We start from the raw sequence: 25,932 nt of genomic DNA on the forward strand, positions 1-25,932 counted from the left end.
GTCGGAGAAAGATAAATATCACATGATCTCACTCATTTGTGTAATATAATGAACACCATAAAGTGATGAACAAAAATAGATCCAGAGACCGAGAAATGTGTAACAGATCATCAAACTTCATAGGGAAGGCAAGGGAGGGTGGGGGAGGGTGGGTAAGAGATCAACCAAAGGACTTGTATGCATGCATATGAATATAACCAATGGACACAGACAGTAGGGAGGTGAGAGCATGTGCATGGGGGTGGGGTTGGCCGGGGAGAGGTCAATAGGAGAAAAAAGAGACATATGTAATACTTTAAACAATAAAGAATTATTTTTTAAAAAAGAATGTATATAAGCAATCACCTACTGGTTCTTCTTCAAACTCTAAATCTTGGCTTTGCTTCCCAGTATTCACAAAAATTATTCTTGCAGAATCATCAATGTTCTGCTTGCCAAATCCAAGGAATATAACTGTGTTGCCGTCTTATTTCTCTCCTAGTTTTTCTCATTTGAATACACGATACCACCAATCATCCAGTCACTTAAACCAGAAATCTTAGCCTTAATTAGCTTTAATCACTTAACCTTAATTCCTCCTTGACTCTCTCCCCTACATCTAATCCATCAGCAAGTCCAGCCTTTCCAGCTCTAGGCCTCTAATCCTCTTATTTTCTCCTTCTCGGTTATAACTATCCTGGTGAAAGCCGCATCATCTCTCACAGATCATCTCACAGATCTTACAGTTCTGTCATCATCAGCTCTCCTTATTTCCACAGGTCTCCCTGGCAGCCAAGGTGATCTTTCCAAATTATAACTCAGTCTATGTAACTGCACTGCTGAAAACCTTTCACTGATTTTTATTTGCACTTTAAAATGAAATTCAGATTCATAGCCTATGAAATCCATCTGATGGGGGTATAAGGGTAATATTTATCCCTTCCTACACACATTCCACAGAAAGGAGAGAACTTGCTCTGTGCAGGAAGAAAATAGTGGAAATACTCCTGTTTTTACTCACCAACTGCCCCCTCCACTGTCATCCCTTAATACCCCTTTCTTCTCCTACAAGAAAGAGGGAACTGTCTCACTGATGAGACAGGTAACAACAGGAACTGAATGTGTGGCTCCGGGACTCCTTGGCTTCTTTCTTTTAGATTGGCGTCATTCCCTGTTGCTCTTTAGTGAACTGCTTCCCCTCAGGGGAAGTCTGCAGTTCAGTCTGCTTGGGGTGACAGGGGAAGTACATGGGAAGAGTACTAGGAAGCCCATTTTACTGTATTCTCCAATAACCAGAATCAGCGACAACAGCTGCTATTTTCATCTCCATGAAATCCAACTCCTGAGTCCTCTATCCCACTTGGTTCTAAATTCTGGAATAACACGGAGGACTTAAAGCCCCCAGTTTCCCTTCGTTGGACTTTTAGCTACTTCTGCAGCTTCATTTTTTATCTCTCTCCCTGCTTCCTAGGCTTCAATTACTCTGGCTTTCTTTCATTTCCTAAAACATGGCCAGTTCTGCCTCAGGCTCTTTGCACTTCTAGCTCCCTCTGCCTGAAAAGTTCCTCCTCTGGGTTTTGCATGATTTGCTTCTTAGCTTTAAGTCTCACATTCGTTACCATGTCCCAAGGGTGGCCTTCCCACTCAGTGTTACATAAAGTCACTTCCCCACTGCCATTTCTGTCTGCCCCAGCTTTCTTCACAGTGCTTGTCACATCCACATCTTTATGTTTGTTTGTTTGTCCACCTTTCTCAAATGTGCTCAATGAATGAGTAAGTCTTTATTGTTTACCATTATATCCCCAAGGATTAGATCCTAACAGGCTAGTAATAAGTATTGGTTGAATAAACGAATGATTACATGAAAATAGCAACTTAGAATTAAGACCTGGTTTGTTGACATGATAATTACAAAGTGTTTATTCCAATTAATTTCCAGGTGAATTTTTCATATTCGTGTAATTGTTTCCTATCCAGAAAACCAGGAATTGGTTTCTTTACCATACAAACCAGGTTCCAAAAGTTCAAAAGTCCAAATGCCTTAGAGAGATGATTATTTTAAGGATACAGAGTCAAGTTAATAAGTGCCTTAACTTACACACATAGAACTATTACTAGGTTCTAGGAAGGAAAAAAGGACATAAGCCCAACCTAACATAGCTCAGTGCTTGAGCATCGACCTATGAACCAGGAGGTCAAGGTTCAATTCCAGGTCAGGGCACATGCCCATGTTGGGGGCTTATGGGACGTGCAGGAGGCAGCCAATCAATGAGTCTCTCTCATTATTTGATGTTTCTCTCTCTCTCTCTCTCTCTCTCTCTCTCTCTCTCTCTCTCTCTCTCTCTCTTTCTCTCTCCCCCTCCCTCCTTCCCTTCCTCCTTGCCTCTCTCTCTGAAATCAATAAAAGGTGAGTCTGGATGGTGGTTCTGAAAATATGAAAATGTATATCCATGAAATGATTAAAGTACGCCTACAAAATGAAAAGTCTGTTTTCCTGCCCAGCCTGTGTGAGTCAGTGGTTGAACGTAGACCAGGAGGTCATGGTTTGATTCTTGGTCAGGGCACATGCCTGGGTTTCTGGCTCCATCACCAGTAGGAGGTGTGCAGGAGGCAGCTGATCAATGATTCTCTCTAATCATTGATGTTTCTAGCTCTCATTCCCTCTCCCTTCCTTTCTGAAATCAATAAGAATATATATACATATATATATATTTTAAAGAAAAGTCTATTTTTCAGCATAATTAGAGAATTAGTACATAAATTTATCAAGTACTCTCATATATACATATTATATATATCATCGATACATATAGGTTTTTACTAATTTTCATACATTTCAAAGAACAAAATAAATTTAAAATTGAGTACTGAGCTAGGTAGAATAATGCTTCTCCCTGACTCCCAAAATGTCCATGTCCAAGTCCCTGGAACCTGTGAATATGTTACCTTACGTGGCAAAAGGGACTTTGCAGTTGTGATTAAATTAGCATCATGAGACGGGAAGGTTATCCTGGATGGTCCTAGTGGGCCCCATATAATCATGAGGGTCCTTATGGGGGAAAGAAAGAGACAGGGGAGTAAGAAGAGATGTGATTGCTGGCTAGAAGGGGCACACAAGCCAAGGATATTAGGAAAGGCAAGGAAACCGATTCCCTTCTAGAGCCTCCAGAAAGGGTCGCTAAACCTTGAGTTTAGCCCAGTGAGCTCCATTTTGGACTTCTGATCTCCAAAACTTCAAGATAGAAATCTGTTACTTTAAGCCAGTAATTGTGTGGTAATTTGTTACAGCAGCCATAGGAAACTAATACATTAAGCAAACTTTATTCAGTCCTTAATACTTCAGAATGTTACAGCACCTCAGGATCATCATTATAAGAATTAATTACTGGTGAACTGTAAGTAAATAGTCACGCTTTTCTGTTCAGAAGTATGAATGAGCATTTTTATTACAAAACCTATATAAGCACTAATCAGGGTTGGAGGAGATTGAATTAGAATACATCTTCTTGAAGAAGTTTTTAGGTAAATTTTAAGTAGAAAAGGAGACAGTAGATCCTTCATGAGGATCTAGAAAAGCGCTAAGAGTAGGAAAAAGGACAATACTGGTGATTTGAGCTACATATACTATGCATCCTATCTAATAAAAGAGAAACATGGTAATTGGCGTACGACCGCTACCCTTCCCATTGGCTAATCAGGGCAATATGCAAATTAACTGTCAGCCAAGATGGCGGCCGGCAGCCAGGCAGCTTGAAACTAACATGAGGCTTGCTTGCTTCAGTGACAGAGGACTCCAACGTTCCCCACCTGCCGCTGCAGGCCTCTGAGCTGCAAGCAACTATGTAACAAACATAGAAGCTAAACAAAACCCCAGAAACCTGCCAGGCTTCAGCCAGCAGGGTCGCAACACTGTAAGCAAAGGCCAGAAACCTACTTTCAGCAGCGGAGACCTAAGAGCTGGAGCCAAGCCTCAAAACTAAAGTTGGCACAGAATAAAAAAAAAAATAATAAGAAAAAAAGGAGTGGTTGGGAGCTTCAGTCACCCCCAGCCTGAAAACATCCCTCAGCCCCTCACCCAGACTGGCCAGGCACCCCAGTGGGGACCCCCACCCTGAAGGATGTGTGACCAGCTGCAAACAGCCATCATCCCCTCACCCAGGCTGGCCAGGCACCCCAGTGGGGACCCCCACCCTGATCCAGGACACCCTCAGGGCAAACCAGCCGGCACCCACCCGGGCACCAGGCCTCTACCCTATATAGTAAAAGGGTAATATGCCTCCCGGTACCGGGATCAGCATGACAGGGGGCAGCGCCCAAACCCCCTGATCAGCCCTGCGGCTCTGTGTGTGACAGGGGGCGGGGCCACAACCTCCCTATCCACCCTGCTCTGTTCGTGACAGGAGAAGGTGCCCCAACCCCTTGATCAGCCCTTCTCTGTGCCTGATAGGGGGGAGTTCCCCAACCCCATGATCGCCCTGCGGCTCTGTGTGTGACAGGGTGCGGCGCCCCCCCCCTCCCCCCATGGGCCCTGCTCTGTGTGTGACAGGGTAGAGCCATAACCTCCCCATCGGCCCTGCCCTGAGTGTGAGAGTGGCGGAGCCTCAACCCCCTGATCGGCCCTGCTCTGTGTGTGACAGGGGGCAGTGCCCCAACCCCCTGATTGGCCCTGCTCTGTGCGTGACAGGGGGTGGCGCCGCAACCTCCCCATCCACCCTGCCTTGAGTGTGACAGGGGACGGTGCCCCAACTCTCCAATCGGCCCTACCGTGAGCATGACTGAGGGTGGCATCACAACCTCCCGATCGCCCTGCTCTGTGCATGACGGGGCGGCTCCCCAACTTCCCAATCGGCCCTGCTCTGAGCCCGACCAGGGGCTGCACCTAGGGATTGGGCCTGCCCTCTGCCACCCGGGAGCAGGCCTAAGCCAGCAGGGCGTTATCTCCCGAGGGGTCCCAGACTGCGAGAGGGCACAGGCCGGGCTGAGGGACCTCCCTCCCCCTCAAGTGCACAAATTTTTGTGCACCGGCCCTCTAGTATGTATATAAAGGAAGCAAGATAATCTAACCAGAATGCCTCTTTTGAATTATTTTATTTTTATCTAACAGGAATTCTTAGAAGGCTGATAATATGTTTCACAAGAGAAAGTATGGTTATAAGCCTATTGATATAGATTACTACATTAACATCCTATTATCTGAAAAGAAAGGTATTCTTAGATGGAAACCAGATAGGTAAACTGGCTAATGTGAAGTAGGTAAGATAAAATGTAGGTGTCTTTTCCTCATGCATAATCATAGCAAAGGTGAGCTGAGGGATGAGGAAACACGTTTATATAAGGCAGGGTGATGAAACGAAAGGAGCAGGGACTTTGAAATCAAACAGACTTGGTTCACATTCCAGCTTTACCTTCAATTGGTCATGTGACATTAGGCAAATTAATTAAAATAGTTTGACTCTCCATTTCTTATCTGTAAAATATCTAACTCTTGTGGTTAGTATTAGATGTTAGTATTACATGAGAGTTTCTGACACATAAATAATCCTAAGAGCACCAGGCTCATTGCAATTACTTCTCAGTTTTGCCTTAGGCCAGCCCAGCTTCGGAGGAATGGAATGTTTTAAGACAGAGTATTGCTCTAGCAAGTCTGCGAGGATGTGCCTATGTGGGTAGATGGGGTGGAGAGGAGAGGTAATTTCAGGTAGTAAAACTAAATGCCTCTATTAGAACCAAGCACAATAAGAAAAAATATTCCTTAATTTTGAAAAACAGTTCATAGTTTCTCCCCTTGAGAGAGATACTATCAGTCACAATTTTTACAAAGAAGAAATCTGAGAGATAGAAACAAAGTGAATTGCTCCCAAAGACAAATGAACTGCCAAAGTAGTAGTTAGAGGTGGAATAGACTCCGCATTCTTATGTCTTGAACTCTCTTTCCTTCTAAGATAATAGCCTAACCATTAAGTCTCTTGGTGTTCTCAAGCCACCTATTATTTTACTCTGGCACTATTTCCTCATTATAATGAAATGTGGAAGATACAGTGAAGTGAGGAAACTCAGTAAGGTGCCTGTAAACTGAGATTTCATTGTTCTCAGCTGATATCTCACTAACGAACTCTTTAAGGACTAAGTTAAATTTGAAGTTTAGGGGAAAGGAAACAAAGTTTACTCTTACTTATCAAATGGTCTGAAAACATACAAATATTACAGATTCCTACATGTTATGATTTAGAATCTTGGAAGCATAGCAAGCTTTTAAACCCCCGTTTAATGCAATAGAATGGCAAAGCCAACTGAGATTAAAATAGGCTGAATATTATTTAAAGAATTACTGAGCCTAAATTCTAATTAAAAGTAACTTTGTTAAGTATTCATAAATACAATAATATAGTAGTATAGAGATCCCGTCTTTTACACTGGTAAAGTTCAGAGAGGCAGTAGAAAAAAATACTTACATAAGAAACTCTTGCTTCAAACAAATATATTTTACAAACCAGTATTATTTTTTAGTCTGTTGAGGTCACACAAAATATAAGATATTTTCCCTCAACACATTTATCTAAATATTACTGTAATGAGGGGTTGAGTTAGAAAGTCTTAGATTTTGTTTCCTTTATTAATTATAGATCCTAAGTTATTTAACCTCTCTCATCATTTGTATAGCTGAGATCATTGTACCACCCACATAAACAATACTACACAACATCTAATCAATCACCAAGTCAATACTACTTCGTTAATATGTCTTAAGACTGTCCATTGTTCTCTATGCCCACTGTTTCCATTTTAGTTCAACTCACGTCTGGAATATTACAACAGTATTCTAACAGCCTCCCAGTCTCGTCTAGACCTCATTCTTAGCCACTTTCCAACTACTAAAATATAAACTACATAATTTTCAAACTTAAAACCCTCCAATAACTTGCTGCTGCCTTCAGGTTAATGTCCAATACCTCACCTCAGTCATTGAGGCCCTATAGGATTTGACCTGTTACTTGTCTACTTTTGTTCCAGGACCTTTTTCCTTTCCCCAGGAAGAATGGAATGTATATTTCACTCTACCCATGAATAAGCTGCTTGCAGGTTCCTGTAAAGTGTTTGAGCCCATCTAAAATATATACAATCTAGGTATATATTTCTTTGAACTATGTAGACATTAATAAGCTTGAGGTGATAGACTATGGGGAAAAAATTTAGATTTCATAAGATTTAGAAAATGGTTAATACAGTAAGTAAATGAGAGGTAGGGGAGGTAGGGTTACAATGAGCCAGGGGTTAATACATTTCAGTTGTTCAGCCTGGACCAGCCTAACCTTACTGAGACCTTTTAAAAATGAAGAGTTTAGCCCTAACCGGTCTGGCTCAGTGGATAGAGCGTCAGCCTGTGGACTGAAAGGTCCCAGGTTCGATTCCGGCCAAGGGCATGTACCTTGGTTGTGGGCACATCCCCAGTCGGAGGTGTGCAGGAGGCAGCTGATCGATGTTTCTAACTCTCTATCCCTCTCCCTTCCTCTCTGTGAAAAATCAATAAAATATATTTTTTAAAAAAAATAAAAATAAAGAGTTTAAGCAGAAAACTGTTCACTGTGAAATAATTTTTATCACAGCAAAGTTCAGTTAACTACTCCAGTGAGATTCCCTTAAATGATATTCAGAGGCAATCAGTTCCCTGCTATTCTTTTAAAGAAGAGTCTCTCTCTTCTCCTTCTCCTTCCTTTCTCTCTGCCCCTCTCAATACATTTCCTTAAAGAACTTAAATCACCTTCTAATCTCTATAAGGTTACATGCATCAATGAGGTAAGTTATGTTATAAACCTTATCAAAATATAATGCTTCTGATCCTCTCTAATAAACATTTTCCTTGATACTCTCTGCACCACCAAAAGCTACTGGGTAATCAAAAATGAATTTTCAATAATAACTTGTTATTCAACTAAATCTGTGATACTTGATGATTATATATTTTTAGATAGAATTTGAAAATGTCTGCATTGGGCCAGAATTTCCTCCTTTATTATGTAGAGGCCGAATCACATCCTGATCATCTACTGGAGCATGGGCACCAGAATTATTTCTGGAAAACTCTTTTAATATCAGGTGAATATTTTCTGACTATTTATGTGATCAATGGCTAGAATTATCATCAAAGCAATTTTTCTAATATATAAGATTTTTGAGGGCAGGGGCCATAGTTTATTTTTTATCTCTAGATCCTATTATCATGCCTGATACATAGTAGGCACTCAATACATCTCTATTGAGTGAACAGGTGCATAAGAAGACTAGACTCTATCCAATGGAGGACTCATAGTCTAAGATAGAAACAACACAGCAGCTATCATCATCATCATCATCATCATCATCATCATCACTACAAACATTATTGAATAATTAATTTTACTAGAGTTCTGCCACAGCCAGTGGCTCAGTTAGTTGGAGCATTGTCCCATACACTAAAAAGGTTTAGGTTCTGATTCCTGGTCAGGGCACATACCTAGGTTTCAGGATCGGGGCGTTTATGGGAGGCAACCAATTGATGTTTCTTTCTCTCTCTTTCTTCCCCCCTCCTTCCTCTCTCTCTAAAATCAATAAACATATTTTCCAGTGAGGATTAAAAAACATATTAACATTTTTATTAACAAAGAATAAAAAGACTTTCATTCATACAATAAGTTTTTATTGACCACTTGCTATGTCCTAGCATTGTTCTGGCACTGGGGATATAAAAGCAGACAAAAATTTCTGTCCTTGGAGTGCTTAAATTTAATGGGGATGACATCCAATAAATAAAATATATCTTAGTGATAAGTGCTAAGTAAAAAATAAAGTATGGAAGTGGGGATATGAAGTGGAAGACAGTGTTGAAATTTTAGATAAAATGGTTAAAGCCTCATGCAGGCAATTTATGAATAAAAAATGAAGTAAAGATATGAGAAAACAATGTTACATTTTTATAACAGGAGAAGAAAGGGAGGGGAACTAACGTATGTGACAAGGATAAGCATTCCACCAGTCCACTTCTGCATGTAGTCAGTGCAGTAATCCTCCCTTATCTGAGGTTTCACTTTCCCAAGCTTCAATCAACCACAGTCAACCTGGGTACAAAAATACTAAATGGGATACTACAGAATTATACTTCACAAATTTGAAATTGTGTTCTGAATATCGTGATGAAATCTCATGCCTTCCCACCCAGGATGTGAATCATCTCTGTGTCCAGCATATCCACACTGTGTATCCTCCCCGCCATTAGTCACTAAGTGATCTTCTCAATTATCAGATTGGTTATCAGAGAGAGAGAGAGAGAGAGAGAGAGACCACCTGATACCCACATACCTTTTATTATAGTATATTGTTATAATTGTGCTATTTTATTATTAGTTGTTAATCTCTTACTGTGCCTAATCTGTAAACTTTATCATAGGTGTGTATGTAAAGGAAAAAAACAACATATACAGGGTTTGGTACTATCAGTGGTTTCAGGCACCCGCAAGGGGTCTTGGGATGTATTCCCTGTGGGGACTACAGAGGGGACTACAGTATTAGATCTCATTATTGCTACACACCAGTATGTTGGGACTCACTGCATGCAGCAAGCCTGGACAACCCAGTGTTTTTTTTTGTTTTTGTTTTTTAAATTTTATTGTTTAAGGTATTACAAATAGTAGTATCTCTCTCTCTCTCTCTCTCTCTCTCTCTCTCTCTCTCTCTCTCTCTCTCTCTTTCCCCCAGGGGAGGCTGGGGGGAGGTCAACTCAGTGGTTTTAATTGGTCGGAGGGCTGAAGGGATGGCTTGTGGATTCAAGCAGAATACACTGGGGCCTTGACTTACGAGTGTCCCGACTAACTAGTTTTTTGAGATACCAGTTGTCTCTCGGCTGATTTTTTGCATTGAGTTGATAGAGTAATTTGAGTTAACGAGCTCCTTAACGAGCTCGGTCTCGGAAGGAATTAAACTCCTAAGTCAAGGCCCCACTGTAAAAAAAAAAGGGCACTTAAATTAACCTCAGGTGGGAGGTCACACAGCCGAGTCAGCTGCTTTTGCTAGTTTCAATTCATACATCCAAAGGAAGATAGAAGATGCTCTGAGAAAGTATTGTAATATATAATTAGAAAAGGAAGGAGCAGGAAAAGTGAAACAAGTGAACTAGAAAATCTGGAAGAGATTGATGAAGGTTGAGGAAAGAGAAAGCAGGATGAAAAATGAACAGCAATACAAAGGCCCCCAGTGGCCTTCTGGGAAAGTCCAAAATGAATGTGGAACAGGCAGGGTGTGTGTATGCTGGCCGGGGAGTGAAGCCTGCATGAGTGTGTGTTAGGGATGGAATCATGTGCCCAGCAAATTCATAGGCTGAGGTCCTCAGCACCTGTATCTCAGAATATGACCCTTTCAGAAACGGGGTCATTGGAGTCATTATAGTGAGTTCAAGATGAGGTCATTCTAGAGTAGCCGGGCCCCTAAGCTGGCTGGTGTCCTTGTGAAAAAAGGGACATTTGAACAGACATGCCACAGGAAGGGTGGAGCTACGGTACCGCAGGCCACCGACCCACCAGGAGCGAGGCGGCCTGGAAGGGATCCCTCCTTGTGACGTCAGAGGGAGCCCGGCCCTGCCAACCCCGGTTCCAGCCATCTGGCCTCGCGCACTGGGAGGCATCCGCCCGCCTTGTTCTAAGCCACCCAGCTTGCGGTGCTTAATTATAGCAGCGGCCCTAGGAAGCTAACTCAACTCTGCAAAATTATGTTGAGGCAAAAGAAAAGAACATCCTAATATCACAGAAAGCAAAGGCTGGTAGCTCAAGAGGTGCTCGATTGTCTCGTCTTGCGCAGCAGAAAAGTTTTACAGCTTTGACATCTGCAGCTCAATTTTATTTTCCTGTCTTACCAAGCCTCTTTTTAACGATTGTTTTGTTTTAGGGGGAAACAAAAATCACATAAAACCTGCTCCCTGCTGAACAAATTACAAGGCCCGTTGGGACCTGGGCGCTTGCAGGATGTCGTACAAACGGAAACCGACCTGACTGTAAGAGGGAGCCACGGACGAAGAGGGTAAAACGCGCCTTTTCTCAGCGTTGGATGGGAAAGTAAAAGTTGAAAAGGTGAAGAAGCCTCGATTTAACTACTCAGCGCCTCCCTCCCACAGGTTGTGCGGCTCACTGCTCCTCTCCCCGACTACGGACGGAGGAGCCAGGGCCGGACCCGGCGGCGGCGGCGACTGGGCAGGTTCCCCGCAATCCCCGCCCTCCGCACCGAGCACCGGCGCCCGCCCCCTCCGCGCATGCGCAGCCGGAGGGCGCCCTGGGTAGGGAGCGCGCGGCTCAGGTTTTCTCCGCAGCTGGGAGGGGCCGGAGCCATCGGCGGCCCAGCGGACCCCGGAAACTGCGGCCAGGCCACCGGAGGGGCCGCAGCCAACTCTGCCCGGCTTTCATTTCCCGGCCGCGTCCAAAGGGAGCGGGGCGGAGCTGGGGACATCCCGGTAGGGTGGAGCCCGGCGCCGGAGGCACTTCACTCCATGGCTTCTCCCGTGTCCTCCGGGGAATGGAAGCCCGCGCCCCTCTAGGAGGGGGAACCACACCCTCCCCGAGGAAATCCTGGGCGGCCCCTCTCCCTGGCGGCCCGGACCGCTCTGTTCTTACGCCAGCCGCAGCCAGGACGGCCTGAACTGTCACCGAGATGCCCACTAATAACCAGCGCCCTCCCAGCGGGCCCCCGGACGGCCCTGAAAACGGGCGTCCCTCAGCATCCGTCTCCCAGAGGCGCTGGCCTCGCCGTCCAGACAGTTCGGAACCTCCGCCTGGCTGCCCCCCGCCGGGCCCGGCGCCTCCTCCTCCGGAAAACTCCCTCCACTACTGCCAGCCGTCCCGTGTTGGACGCCGGCCCGTCCTCCGGTGGTGGGCTGGCGGAGTCGGGGTAGTAACCCTGAGGCTAGCCCTCGATCCGGGTCCGGGCTTCAGAAAGGCCATGCGCCGCCTTTTCAGGGCTCGCCCTCCGCCCCTCAGGCGGGCACGCCGGAGCCCCTCCACCTGCAGACACACGCCCACCCGCCCGCTCAGACGTGCGGGCCACCCGGGGGTTGGGGGAGGGAGGTGCTGCGCATGCCCGGCGGGGAGGGCGGGGCGCACGGGCTGCGCGTCGGGGCGGGCGCCGTTCCGGCCGCCTCAGCGCCTCCGCTGCCCGCCCGCCCGGAGCCGCGTCCGCTGCAGGCCGCGCCCGCCGCCGCCCTGCCCCGCCCCGCCCCGCCCCCCGTCGCTCGTCCCCGCCGCGGCCGCGCCGCTTGCAGCAGCAGCAGCAGCAGCGGCAGCACCAGCTGCTCCTCCCCGGCGGCCGAACCCCGCGGGTCCCTACCCGGCTGCGGGAGAAACCGAGGTAGAGGAAGGATACAGCGCCGTGCCGCCCTCCCGGGAGACCTCCGCCTCGCCCTCCCGGCGCTCCAACGCGACCTCCCGGCGCTTCGCCTCGCCCTCCCGGCTCTCCGCCTCGCCCTCCCGGCTCTCCACCCTCGGGAGCAACATGGGTAAGTCACCCTTCCTCCCCCGTCATCGCCTGACATTTTTCTCTCTCTCGGCGTGTGGCAGGGTGGGGAGCATTTCTCGCGCAAAGTTGCCGATTTCTCAAACCTCCGGGTGTGAGGCGGCGGCTCTTGCTCCGGGGAGAGGGGGCGCACGCGGAGCGCACGCCGGGGCCGCGGGGCCGGGAGGGTCCCGAGCGCGGGGCGGCTTGGGACCGCCGCCCACCCCGGCACCTCGCCGCCTCGCTCCCCTCCTCCACCCTTCCTGCCCGAGTCCGTGCCGGGCCCCGCGGAGCCGGCCTCGGGGGCGCCGGCCTCGGCCCCATCCGCCGTCCTCCGGGGGCCGTCCGCTTCCTTCCCCCCCGGTGTCTGCGGGGCTGCGGGCTCGGGTCGGACCGCGAGCCAGAACACTTCACCCAACTTCCCTGGCCGGGCGGCCTCCCCCGCCTTGGGGACCGCTCCTGCCGACGCGGGGAAGTGCGAGCCAGTCGTGCTGTGTGCGGGCGATGTTGCCACCTGCACGGACGGGGAGAGCGGACAGACACGGAGGTTGGAAGGGATGACTTGTCAGAGGCCACGGGGGCCGTGGGGAGGATGGACAGCCGCTGGCTGTTGTTGGGTGACTACTATGTGCAAATACTGCCGTGCTCACCCCATCTTCTGGGCTCCTTAGCCTGTCTGCCGTGGCAGGAAGCCGCACCGCCAAGCCTGATACCAAACTTACATCACTTATTCCTTCCCAGCCTCCCCGGACTCGTCTACAGAATCTGACTCCTTTGTATAGTAAATCTGAAGAGATTGGTTTTAAGGAAATATTTAAATGCAGATATGTTTTCTAAAACCATGTAATTCATCCTACAATTTTCCCTGAATTTGTGGCTTAACTGTTAAATTCAGTGATTGCAAAGCGCCTGATGAATCCCATAATGTAATTAAAGGCCGAAAGTTTTTAAAGAATATAGTAGCCATTTGGGAATACCATATTAATTTTTACATGTTCCCTGGTTGGCTTTCACTCCTGTCTTACCATAATTTCTTCTTTTTAAATGTGCTCCATAGGCATCTGCCAACCCAGACTTTCCCCACCCCGCTGTGCAAGTTATTTTAAGCTGAAAGGAGTGTGGTCCTTTCCTCTGTTGTGCAGTGTGCAGCAGATCCAGCGTTAGGTCATGGCAGCCCAGAATCCTCAAGGAAGTATCTAAAAAATGTAGAAATGGTTGGTGTCCATGGAGCTTCCTTGAAAAGCATATGCTTCAAGGTCTGATTCAGACCTTTGGCCATAGATCTGGAAGAAGCCAATGTTGCAGGAAGTGGTATAAAAATGAATCTAGGACCCTGAATTTTATTTTCATTTGTTCACTGTTTTCCCTTTTAATGTACTATTAAGTATGCTGAACAAATATCTGTAAAAATTGGGTGGCCCATTTATATGTACCTAGCCTTCCTCTGACAGTGTAGTGTTAAGTAATTATTAATATCGGTTATTGGACACATTATGTCTTTCTCTTGAACATACAAAATTTTACTTCTCAATTATAACTCACAAGTTTTGTCTGTAAAATACATTTCCCCATGTTTCAAGGTGAGCTAAAAAAATATCCATTTAACTTAAATTTTAACTTGCATGTTGAATCAGTACCTTTTCACTGGGAAAAAACCCAATTCTGTTGTAATATTAGTGAATAAAAATACTTAAAACAAATGAAATTATCTACTTAAATAATAATCTTGAAAATTGTGAATGTTATTGCTTGATTTTAAAAAGGCCTAATAGGAACCCATCTCTCATTAGAAGGTTCTCAGGTAACTCTTGATTAAATTCATCTCTCTTTCATAGAGCTCTGTTTGTACCTTATTGGGAGCTTTTTAGCACTTACATAATCTGCCTTATAATGGAGCTGTTTATGTGTGTGTTGTGCATTTAGTCATGAGTTCCAGAAGATGAGAATTGTCATTAATTTTTGTTTCCTCAACAGCGCTTTCCACATAGTAGGTATTCAGTAAATCCTTGTTGAATTAACTGTTTAACTTAAAACCTATCATTTTAAACTGGTGAACCTGAAAGTATGGCTCTACACAAACATTTGGGCTGATAGATGTTATGAAGGTGTGGAGGGAGGGAAACCAAGAAGTATAATTATACTGTGACTGGCCCGCTCTAAAAAAAAGTTTGGTTGTGTTAGTGATAGGGTTTTTTCAATGGTAAGGCGATTGAGTGTATGATCATTAGGTATATACAGTAGTGTAAAATTGAAATCTTGGAAAGCAATTTTATATTCTGAGCCAAGGAAGTTTTTATAATTATTCATGTACACATAAGAGGTGGAAGCTGTACTGATTAATGTTGAGGGAAGGGCGGGAATCACGTTTTAATCTGTCATTATAAAAAATTAAATAAGGTGACTTTTGCAAAAGATATTCTCATGGCAGTGATTTTTCTCCATAAGAAAGTGAAGGAAACTTCTTATATAATTTTATGAACCATGCTATTATTTTATGTATATATTTTATTTTAAATTTAACGTATTTAGTATTTATTGAATGTCAGCCATGTGCAATATACTGTGGGAGGACAAAGATGAATAAGATATTCATATTTCAAGTTGCTTATAATCTTAATAGGAAGGATGTAACATACATAGGTGAATATAGTAGAAGTAAAGTAAAAGTTATATTAAAAATAGCCTTTACATATATATTATAGATTCAGGATGGAGGGATGATTTTTGAAAAATGATGTTATTTGAAACAAAGGTTGGGTAAGTTTCTGAAAGATACAAATGAATGAAGACTGTTAATAAGGTTGGGAGGAGAGAAATGACATAAATGAAGATAGATAGGGACTATTCAAGGAGTTTCCAAATAATATTAAATAGCCATGTTGGCTGGATCTAAAGGTAAGGAAATAGTGGATGGCAGAGATGAAAAAGTATTAATAGATAAAGACCAGGTAATGGAGGACTATAAATGCCAAGCTGAAGAAGTTTTTGGATTTGAATTGTCTATTGAGGAACTATTAAACATTTTTATTTAGTGAAGTGATGGATCACATCTGTTTGTGGTTTGGGAAAATTAACCTGTTAATTGAGTTCAGGATGAATTAGATGAGAAATTAGAGAATGCTTTGGAAGCAATGGTTGCTGCAGTTTGGGTGAAAGTATTTAATGGCTTGAACTAGGCTCAGGCAGTGGGAATAGAATATTGCAAATAAAGAACAGGATTTAGTTGGTAACAGATCGAATATGGAATTGAGAAAGGAGTTATACATTATCGCCTTGGCAATAATGAGAATGTGCAGTCTATTAATATGTTGAATCCATTAGAGGAGGAAATAGCAATAGTCAATTTTGGACCTTTAGAGTTCGACTTTTGGCCTGTCATTTACATGATCTGTTCCTTGATGACAGTGGCTTTCATATTAGGTTCTGAATACATTTCTAGCACTAGTGTCTGGCACATAGAAGCTATGCAGTAAAAATTTATTGACTGACTGAAACTAGGTACAGAGTATTTAACAGTTATTTTAACTCTCAAGAGAAAATTCCAACTAGAGATCTGGAAGTTATCCACAGATATACTGCTATGATATTTTAAGTTTGGTGGGAGGATAAAAATCAACAAAGAAAAAGGAAGAAAATTTGTCCAAGGTAAGAATCTTGAAGAGTACCCTGTAGATAGAGGAAAGGAGTGAAATGATTTGACACTGAAAAAGACAGAACTAGAAAGACTTGAATTGGCCTATAGTTGGTTTCAAGAAAGAGTAAATGGTCAAAAAGTTGTTTATTGCTTCAAAACAATTAGAGTAATAAGGACGGAGAAAAGGCTCTAAATTAATGTGGTTTAGTTAGTATACTACCCAGTGTGTGTGTGTGTGTGTGTGTGTGTGTGTGTACCCTTTTATATAATACTAGGGGCCCGGTGCACGAAATTCGTGCACTGGGTGTGTGTGTGTGTGGGGGGGGGAGGGAGTGCCCCTCAGCCCAGCCTGCCCCCTCTCACATACTGGGAGCCCTCAGGCGTTGACCCCCATCATCCTCCAATCGCAGGATCGGCCCCTTGCCCAGGCCTGTCAGAGGCGTCAGGCCTGGGCAGGGGACCCTCATTTCCCCCCATCACTGGTTCTGCCCCCAGCCCAGGCCTGATGGCTCTGGCCCAGGCATCAGGCCTGGGCAGGGGACCCCCAGACTCCTCCGATTGCTGGCTCTGCCCCTTGCCCAGGCCTGATGCCTCGGCCAGAGGCGTAGACCCCGTCACCCTCCGATCGCCTGATCGGCCCCTTGCCCAGGCCTGACGCCTCCGCCAGAGGTGTGAGGCTTGGACAGGGGACCCCCATCTCCCCCCGATCACTGGCTCTGGCCCCTGCCCAGGCCTGAGGCCTCTGGCCCAGGAATCATGCCTGGACAGGGGACCCCCATCTCCCTCTGGTCGCTTGCTCCACCCCCCGCCCAAGCCTGACGCCTCTGACCCAGGCTTCAGGCCTGGGCAAGGGGACCATCATATCCCCCCAATCCCCGGCTCCGCCCCCCACCCAGGCCTGATGCCTCGGCCAGAGGAGTTGACCCTCATCACCCTCCCATCACCAATCACCGGATCAGCCCCTTGACCAGGCCTGAGGCCTCCGGCAGAGGTGTCAGGCCTGGGCAGGGGACCCCCAGCTCCCCGCAGTTGCAGGCTCCGCCCCTGCCCAGGCCTAACGCCTCTGGCCTAGGCATCCGGCCCGGGCAGCGGGGACCCGCAGCTGCAGCGGCCCCGCGATCGTGGGCTCCGCTTTAGGCCCAGGCAAGGGACCCCTAGCTCCCGGGACTGCCAGCTTCGACCGTGCCCAGCTCCCATTGCTGGCTTCACCCCTACTTCCTGCTATCACTGGCCAGGGCGGCAAAGGCGCCTGATTCTCCGATCATGGCTGGGGGGCAGGGCAAAGGTGGCCCCAGGGCCGCCTTTGCCCTGCCCCCCAGCTCTTAGCTCCCCCCTGGGTTTCCGATCACTGTCAGTGGCAGGGGGCTTCTTCCTGCTTTCCCTTTCGCCTCCCTGCATTGTGCCTACATATGCAAATTAACCGCCATCTTGTTGGCAGTTAACTGCCAATCTTAGTTGGCAGTTAATTTGCATATAGCCCTGATTAGCCAATGAAAAGGGTAGTGTCGTACGCCAATTACCATTTTTCTCTTTTATTAGTGTAGAAAAGCCTAATATGCTTAGTGTCCAACCAGCCGCTATGATGTGCATTGACTACCAGGGGGCAGATGCTCCAACCTGTAGTTTAGCTTGCTGCTGGGGTCCTGACGATCAGGACTGGGTGAGAAGGGCCAAGCACACCCTGGAACCCTCCGATGGTCCATCCCCAGCCCCGATCATGCCCTGGCGGGGTCCCTCAGCCTGGCCTGCGACCTCTTGCAATCTGGGACCCCTAGGGTGATGTCAGAGAGCCAGTTTTGGCCAGATCCCCGCAGGCCAGGCCGAGGGACCCTGGGCCTCTAATGTGTGTGTGTGTGTGTGTGTGTGTGTGTGTGTGTGTGCGCTCGCACGCGTGTATATATATATGTGTGTGTGTGTGTGTGTATAAATATATATATTTATATATGTATATATAAGTATATATACATATTTAAAAGGCATCTTTAAGAGGTGTGGTAAATGTGGAGGTGAGTTGTAAAAGCTAAGTGATAATGAGTAAGTGGAATTAAGAGTTTACTGTGTATAGTCATGCTGTATTCCTTGACCATTTTAAAGATGTGTAAATTAGCATATATTTTTTAACATTTTAAAAATATTGCACTTTACATGGAATGACACATGCTGTTTTCTTGCCCGAGAATAATTTGTAATCTCACCATAGTGCCTCACATCTCTTTGACATGCCTTTGACTTAGTTTAGAAACTTTTATTTTTGCAATATCTGTCATGCAGAATGAGTTTAGGAATGGTTTTATAATTTTACATGGCATATTGCATAAAATTTTTTCTTTTTCTTTTTGCTAATCCTCACCCAAGGATATTTTTTTCCATTGATTTCTAGAGGAAAGAAGGGAGGGGGAGAGATAGAGAGAAACATCTAGATGAGAGAGACACATTGACTAGTTGCCTCCCGCACACACCCTGACCAGAGGCTGGGGATCAATCCTGCAACTGAGGTATGTGTCCTTGACCGCCCTTGACTGGAATCCAGCCTGCCAACGCTATAATCATTGAGCTATATGGGCTAGGGCCATAAAGGTTATTCTTACCAATTAATGTATTTTATCCCTCTTTATTTAGTATTTGTGAATTTGGAATTTCTCCAGTTATATTTATGCCTCTAATTTTACTCTTTATTTCCTCGAGTTTTGTTTTTCTCTTTAAATGTGTACAGTAGGTCCTTGAGTTACGTTGGAGATCTGTTTCTATGGTGAGACATAATGCGATTTTTACCAAGTCGGAACCACCTATATAAACACCTACATCACTCACATGGAACACATACACAGCAGTAATGAAGTGAAACAGTAAAAAAAATTAAAAGAAAGATAACAATTCCTGACCTTTACTTGTGGTAAATAAATAATAAAAAACATAAAGCACATATGTACATACATCAAAATGACGGAACTTTTTTTTTTTTTTTTATAAATAAGTGAGAGATGGTGACGTAACCACGAAACAACATACGTCAAGTCTGAAGTAACCCGAGAACTGTCTGTATTTGGCAATATAGATTTTTTTAATCCTTGTGTTTTAAGTCCAAGAATGGTTTCATGGATAAATAGTAAAAAATAGTACTTTACTTGCACTTTGCATGTCAGAGTAGAGTGATAAAATGTTTTTGTAATCTGGTGGTCACTAAAATTAATTTTTTAAAAAGAGCATAGATGATAGATTGACTGGTTCAATAATTTTTCTTATGTTGGTATTATATCTATTTTGTATATGGCCTCTTTTTTGTTTTCATATGGGAGAAGGGCTAAATTCACTATCCTTGGGAGAGTCCTGTTCTGAAATCACTAGTCTACTATTTGGAAAGTGATAATAGCCTTAATTCATTTTTAGATCCATAGAGTTTTAACTTTCACAGTGGACTGATGGGACTTCTATCACTGGAGAAATATTGTGATTACTCTCTCCAGAGATTCCAGATCACCTGAATTTGAATTTGATAATTCTGGAGTTATTGGTGGCACCACAATAGCCATAAAAATTACCTAATTTTTTAAAAATTACACTTTTAAATTTAGAGAGGGAGGGAGAGTGAGAGAAAACATCAATGATGAGAGAGAATCATTGATTGACTGCCTCCTGCACAACCCCTACTGGCGATGGAGCTTGCAGCCTGGGCATGTGCCCTGACCAGGAATTGAAGGGTGACCACTGGGTTCATAGGTCCATGCTCAACCACTGAGCCACACCGGTCTGGCAAGAATCACCTAGGACGAGAACCAAGATGGTGGCATAGGTAAACACCGGAGATTGCTGCCTCGCACAACCACTTCAAAAATACAACTAAAAGACAGAACGGACATCACCCAGAACCACAGGAAGGCTGGCTGAGGGGAAATTCTACAACTAGAAGGAAAGAGAAAAGCATACCGAGACTCAGAGGAGGCGCAGTGTGGAAGTAACATACAAAGGTGCGGAGGTGCGTGTGGAGCGGGCTGGCGGCTGAGGGCGCAGTTGTCGTTTTCAATCGGGAGGGAGTCTCAGGCTCTGAACTCCAGTTCCGGGCGAGTCTCTAGGGACCCAGACTCATACGGGAGAAGCGGGACTGTCTGGCATCGGTCAGAACTTGAGGGCAGCTTTCTCTCCGAGGTACTTGCAGCGGTTGCTGGGACACTGAGAGGCAGAGCCTCTGGGGACGGGACTGAGAGCAGCCATAACTGCTCGCTCCGCCCACCCTGTTGATCCCCTGGGACCCGCCCCGCCCAAGCCCTGCACAGAGGCATTTGCTGGATAGCCTCAGGCAAAGGTTAGATTAGCACCTCCCTAGAGGACAGTAGTTCTCCCACTGCAGACACAGCTGATTCTCACAGCCAGTTGGCCTGGGGGTCAAATCCCCCCCCACCCCCCCAGTGTTACCTACAACAGTCAAGGCTTAACTACAAGACTGCGCACGAAGACCACTAGGGGGTGTACCAAGAAAGCATAAAAAATGCGGAGACAAAGAAACAGGACACAAATGACAGAAATGGAGGAAAGCAAAATGCTGGATATAGAGTTCAAAACCACACTTTTAAGGTCTCTCAAGAACTGCCTAGAAGCTGCCGATAAATTTAGTAAGGCCCTCGAAAAGACTGCTGAGACCACCAATAAATATAGTGAGATCCTCAAGAAATCTAATGAGACCCTTGATGTTGTGATAAAGGACCAACTAGAAATTAAGCATACACTGACTGAAATAAAGAATATTATACAGACTCCCAACAGCAGACCAGAGGAGCGCAAGAATCAAGTCAAATATTTGAAATGCGAAGAAGCAAAAAACACCCAACCGGAAAAGCAAAATGAAAAAAGAATCCGAAAATACGAAGATAGAGTAAGGAGCCTCTGGGACAGCTTCAAGCGTGCCAACATCCGAATTATAGGGGTGTCAGAAGATGGAGAGAGAGCAAGATATTGAAAACCTATTTGAAGAAATAATGACAGAAAACTTCCCTTAGCTGGTGAAAGAAATAGACTTACAAGTCCAGGAAGCGCAGAGAACCCCAAACAAGAGGAATCCAAAGAGGACCACACCAAGACACATCATTAAAATGCCAAGAGCAAAAGACAGAGAGAGAATCTTAAAAGCAGCAAGAGAAAGAAACTCAGTTACCTACAAGGGAATACCCGTACGACTGCCAGCTGATTTCTCAACAGAAACTTTGCAAGCCAGAAGGGAGTGGCAAGAAATATTCAAAGTGATGAATACCAAGAACCTACAACCAAGATTACTTTATCCAGCAAAGCTATCATTCAGAGTTGAAGGTCAGATAAAGAGCTTCACAGATAAGGAAAAGCTAAAGGAGTTCATCACCACCAAACCAGTATTATATGAAATGCTGAAAGGTATCCTTTAAGAAGAGGAGGGCCGAAACCGGTTTGGCTCAGTGGATGGAGCGTCAGCCTGCGGACTGAAAGGTGCCGGGTTCGTTTCCGGTCCAGGGCATGTGCCTGGGTTGCGGGCATATCCCAAGTGGGAGATGTGCAGGAGGCAGCTGATCGATGTTTCTCTCTCATTGATGTTTCTGGCTCTCTGTCTCTCTCCCTTCCTCTCTGTAAAAAATCAATAAAATACATTAAAAAAAAAAAGAGGAGGAAGAAGAAAAAGGTCAAAATACAAATTATGAACAACAAATATGCATCTATCAACAAGTGAATCTAAGAATCAAGTGAATAAATAATCTGATGAACAGAATGAACTGGTGATTATAATAGAATCAGGGACATAGAAAGGGAATGGACTGACTATTCTTGGGGGGGGAAGGGGTGTGGGAGATGCGGGAAGAGACTGGACAAAAATCGTACACCTATGGATGAGGATGGTGGGTGGGGAGTGAGGGCGGAGGGTTGGGTGGGAACTGGGAAGTGGGGAGTTATGGGGGGAAAAAAGAGAAACAAATGTAATAATCTGAACAGTAAAGTGTTAAATTAAAAAAAAAAAAAAAAAGAATCACCTAAATTTTTAATACTCATGAATGTCAGGAGGATGGGAGAAGGAAAATCCACTCCTTTGGGAATTCCATGTTAATTTTAGATAACCAAATGTTTGGATATCTATAAGGAAAAAAATTAATTTAAAACACTTTCCTGGACATTTAATTTGGCAAATAGCTCTTTCTTGTGGAGAGAAAAGCAATAATAATGAAGCAATCAGAATAGATTTTAAAGTCTATTTTGTTTCTATGATTCATTGAAACTAAACCTTAAAATATACTCTGTATCATTGATGTCTTAAATATGATATAATCATCCTAAATAATTCATTTTTCTTTAGTATTCAAAGGGTAACATGTGCTTGAGGTAGCTACTTCAGGGTTTGAACCAACTTGTTAGCTTTGTCTAAATAGATAGCCTGAAATACCATTACCCGTGCTATCCAAGATGTGGATGTTGGATTCAAATTGCAGAATAATGTAATCCTCTCACTACATCTATTTATACAACTTTTGTGGCTAGAAACATTCTAGGAGTTAAAACTGAGAATTAGGATAGTGATAAATGGAAGTAGTTAAATTGAGCTGGAAGCCATGGTTGACTTTACTTACAAGCTCCAAAGTTGACTTTTTTCACAAAATAAAATTTTTTCACAAAATAAATTTTTTTCATATGTGCTCACTCTCTGTCCTCTTCTCTAAAGACTTTTTTGCTTAATTTTGTCCATGTTTTGTATTTCAGCTACTATGTATGTACTATTGGTGCGAAAATATAGGGTGTCCCCCAAAAATGTATTCACACTTTAACAGTTGATAGCTCAATTGATGTTTCTTTACAGATTTAACCCATTGGAATTAATAATTATTCAAAATGTGTATACATGTTTTTGGAACAGCCTGTTATATATATCTGGGCTATTTCTTTGTATCTAGTAGATTATTTGACATCTCTACATGCGTAGTTAATTCAAACTCATTGAGCTAAAAACTGAATTCACTGTGTAATTTTTAGGAATTTTAACCGGAGGTATGCTGGTTAATATTTAACCCAAAATGTTTCTCCAATAATCTCACATTTGTGGTGGCGGTTGATTTCCTGTGAATGCATAGTTGGGAAAAGATGAGATGCAGCATGCCATTATATGCACTTGGGGGGGAGGGAGGGGGGTCCCTCAGCCCGGCCTGTGCCCTCTCATAGTCTGGGACCCCTTGGGAGATAACGACCTGCTGGCTTAGGCCTGCTCCCGGGTGGCAGAGGGCAGGTCCAATCCCTAGGTGCAGCCCCTGGTTGGGCTCAGAGCAGGGCCAATTGGGGAGTTGGGGCGCCGCCCCCTGTCATGCACAGAGCAGGGCGGATTGGGAGGTTGCAATGCCACCCTCAGTCACGCTCAGGGTAGGGCCGATTGGGGGGTTGGGGCACCGCCCCCTGTCACACTCAAGGCAGAGTCAATGGGGAGGTTGTGGTGCCAACCCCTGTCACGCACAGAGCAGGGCCGATCAGTGGGTTGGGGAGCTCCCCCCGTCACACACAGAGCAGGGCCCATCAGGGGATTGGGGAGCTCCCCCCTGTCACTCACAGAGTAGGGCCGATAGGGGAGTTGGCACACCGCCCCCTGTCACACACAGAGCAGGGCCAATCAGGGGGTTGGGTGCCGCCACTGTCACACTCAGGGCAAGGCCGATGGGGAGGTTATGGCTCTACCCCATCACACACAGAGCAGGGCCCGTGGGGCGGGGGGGTGGTTGGGGCACCGTCCTCTATCACCCACAGAGCAGGACCGATCAGGGGGTTGGGGCGCCTTCCCCTGTCACGAACAGAGCAGGGCCGATAGGGAGGTTGTGGCCCCGCCCCCTGTCACACACAGAGCCGCAGGGTGATCAGGGGGTTTGGGCACTGCCCCCTGTCACGCTGATCCCGGTGCTGGGAGGCATATTACCCTTTTACATATAGGGTAGAGGCCTGGTGCACGGGTGGGGGCTGGCTGGTTTCTCCTGAAGGGTGTCCTGGATCAGGGTGGGGGTCCTCACTGGGGTGCCTGGCCAGCCTGGATGAGGGGATGATGGCTGTTTGCAGCTGGTCACACACCCTTCAGGGTGGGGGTCCCCACTGGGGTGTCTGGCCAGTCTGGGTGAGGGGCTGAGGGCTGTTTTCAGGCTGGGACTGAAGCTCCCAACTGCTCCTTTTTTTCTTTCTTCTTTTTTTATTCTGGGCCAGCTTTAGCTCTGAGGCTCCAGCTCTTAGGCCTCCGCTCCTAAAAGCAGGTATTTGGTTTGTTTTGGTTCTCGAAATTCTGTATCAACTCCAGCTCTGAGATCCCAGCCGGCTGAAAGCTGGTTTCTGGGGTTTTGTTTAGCGTCTGTATTTGTTACAATGTTTGAAACTGCAGGCTCAGAGGCCTGAAGGGGCCTCCGGGGAACATTGTAGTCCTCCGTCACTGAAGCAAGCAAGCCTCATGTTAGTTTCAAGCTGCCTGGCTGCCAGCCGCCATCTTGGCTGATAGTTAATTTGCATATTGCCCTGATTAACCAATGGGAAGGGTAGCGGTCGTACGCCAATTACCATGTTTCTCTTTTATTAGTGTAGATATCTTTACATAGAATATCATATAGACACTAGAGGCCCAGTGCAGGAAATTCGTGCATCGGGGAGGGGTATCCCCCAACCCGGCCTGCACCTTCTCCAATCTGGTACCCCTTGGGGAACATCCTTCCCACAATCCAGGACCGCTGGCCCCTAACAGCTCGCCTGCCTGCCTGATTTCCCCTAACCGCTTTTGTCTGCCTGCCTGATCGCCCCCTAACCGCTCCCCTGCTGGCCTGATTGACGCCTAACCGCTCCCCTTCTGGCCTTATCGCCCCCAACCGGCCTCCCCTGCTGGCCTGATCGCCCCCAACTGGCCTCCCCTGCTGGCTTGATTGCCCCCAACTGCCCATCCCTGCCAACCTGATTGCCCTCAACTGCCCTCTCCTGCTGGCCTGATCACCCACTACTGCCTTCCCCTGCCATGACCCGCCTCCTCTGCTGGGACCGGCCTCTTCTGTGCCACGCAGAGTGTGGGACCCCCAGGCCTCACCACACAGAGCAGCCATTGGGCCCCTCCTCCGCTGTGTGTGATCTTGTGGCGGCCATCTTGTGATGATGATGTGTGAGGGCGTGACGCCACCTAGGCTTTTATTATAGAGGATAATAACCTCATGAGCATAGATAATAGTAACGTAATAAAGTTATTAGTGATGAGTTTTGAGTATTGCATCTTATAATAAGTTTGAATATAACATTTAATTTTAAGTTTATATAATTTAATTTTTAATAATAGCTATTTTAATAATTGCCTCACAAAGTTTCTGAAAATTTAATAATAATCATATCTCATGGGCTGGTAAAAGGGGGCTTGCCAGTACACCATTGGATTAATAAGGACTATATTACCACTTATTACGAATTACTGATATCAGTTATATTCAGCTTTACTGTTTTTAATATTTTTAAAATTTTATTTTAATCCTGTCAACAATTCTATGAAGTGGATGGCACTATCATTTTGTTGGCTCAGAGGATTAAATAATTTATCCAAGGGACACAACTCAGTCTCTAAAATCCTGTTTAAGAGCAGTGGTTCTCAAACTTCAGGTTGCGTAAGAATCACCTGGAGTGCTTTTTGGGAAAAAGAATTACTGGGCCCACCCTCAGATATTCTGATTCAGTAGGTGTGGGGTGGATCAATAATTTGTATTGTCAAGATATTCCTAGATGCTGCTGCATTTGGAATAGCACCACCCACTGTAGAGCATAAGTATCCAAACCATTCATATAAGGACCAGATGATAAACATTTTAGACCTTCTGAAG

General features: G+C 45.4%; 1 protein-coding gene across 14 annotated transcripts in view; it reads left to right on the top strand.

Annotated features, from left to right (window-relative positions):
• The first annotated feature begins 11,279 nt into the window (after positions 1-11,279).
• RAP1GDS1 (Rap1 GTPase-GDP dissociation stimulator 1) overlaps positions 11,280-25,932 on the top strand; it is a 141,604-nt gene continuing 126,951 nt past the window's right edge. For 4 of the 14 annotated variants that reach the window (XM_036340201.1, XM_036340145.1, XM_036340222.1 and 1 more), the window contains exon 1: positions 11,287-12,487. In XM_036340201.1, the coding sequence (XP_036196094.1) occupies positions 11,647-12,487 (841 nt within the window). In that variant the 5' untranslated portion in view covers positions 11,287-11,646. Of the gene's footprint in view, positions 12,488-25,932 lie in introns of all 14 variants that reach the window. The other 10 variants (XM_036340105.1, XM_036340155.1, XM_036340211.1 and 7 more) reach the window with 7 other exon arrangements.

Source organism: Myotis myotis, unplaced genomic scaffold, assembly GCF_014108235.1.
Source record: "Myotis myotis isolate mMyoMyo1 unplaced genomic scaffold, mMyoMyo1.p scaffold_m19_p_1, whole genome shotgun sequence".
NCBI classification, from domain to species: domain Eukaryota; kingdom Metazoa; phylum Chordata; class Mammalia; order Chiroptera; family Vespertilionidae; genus Myotis; species Myotis myotis.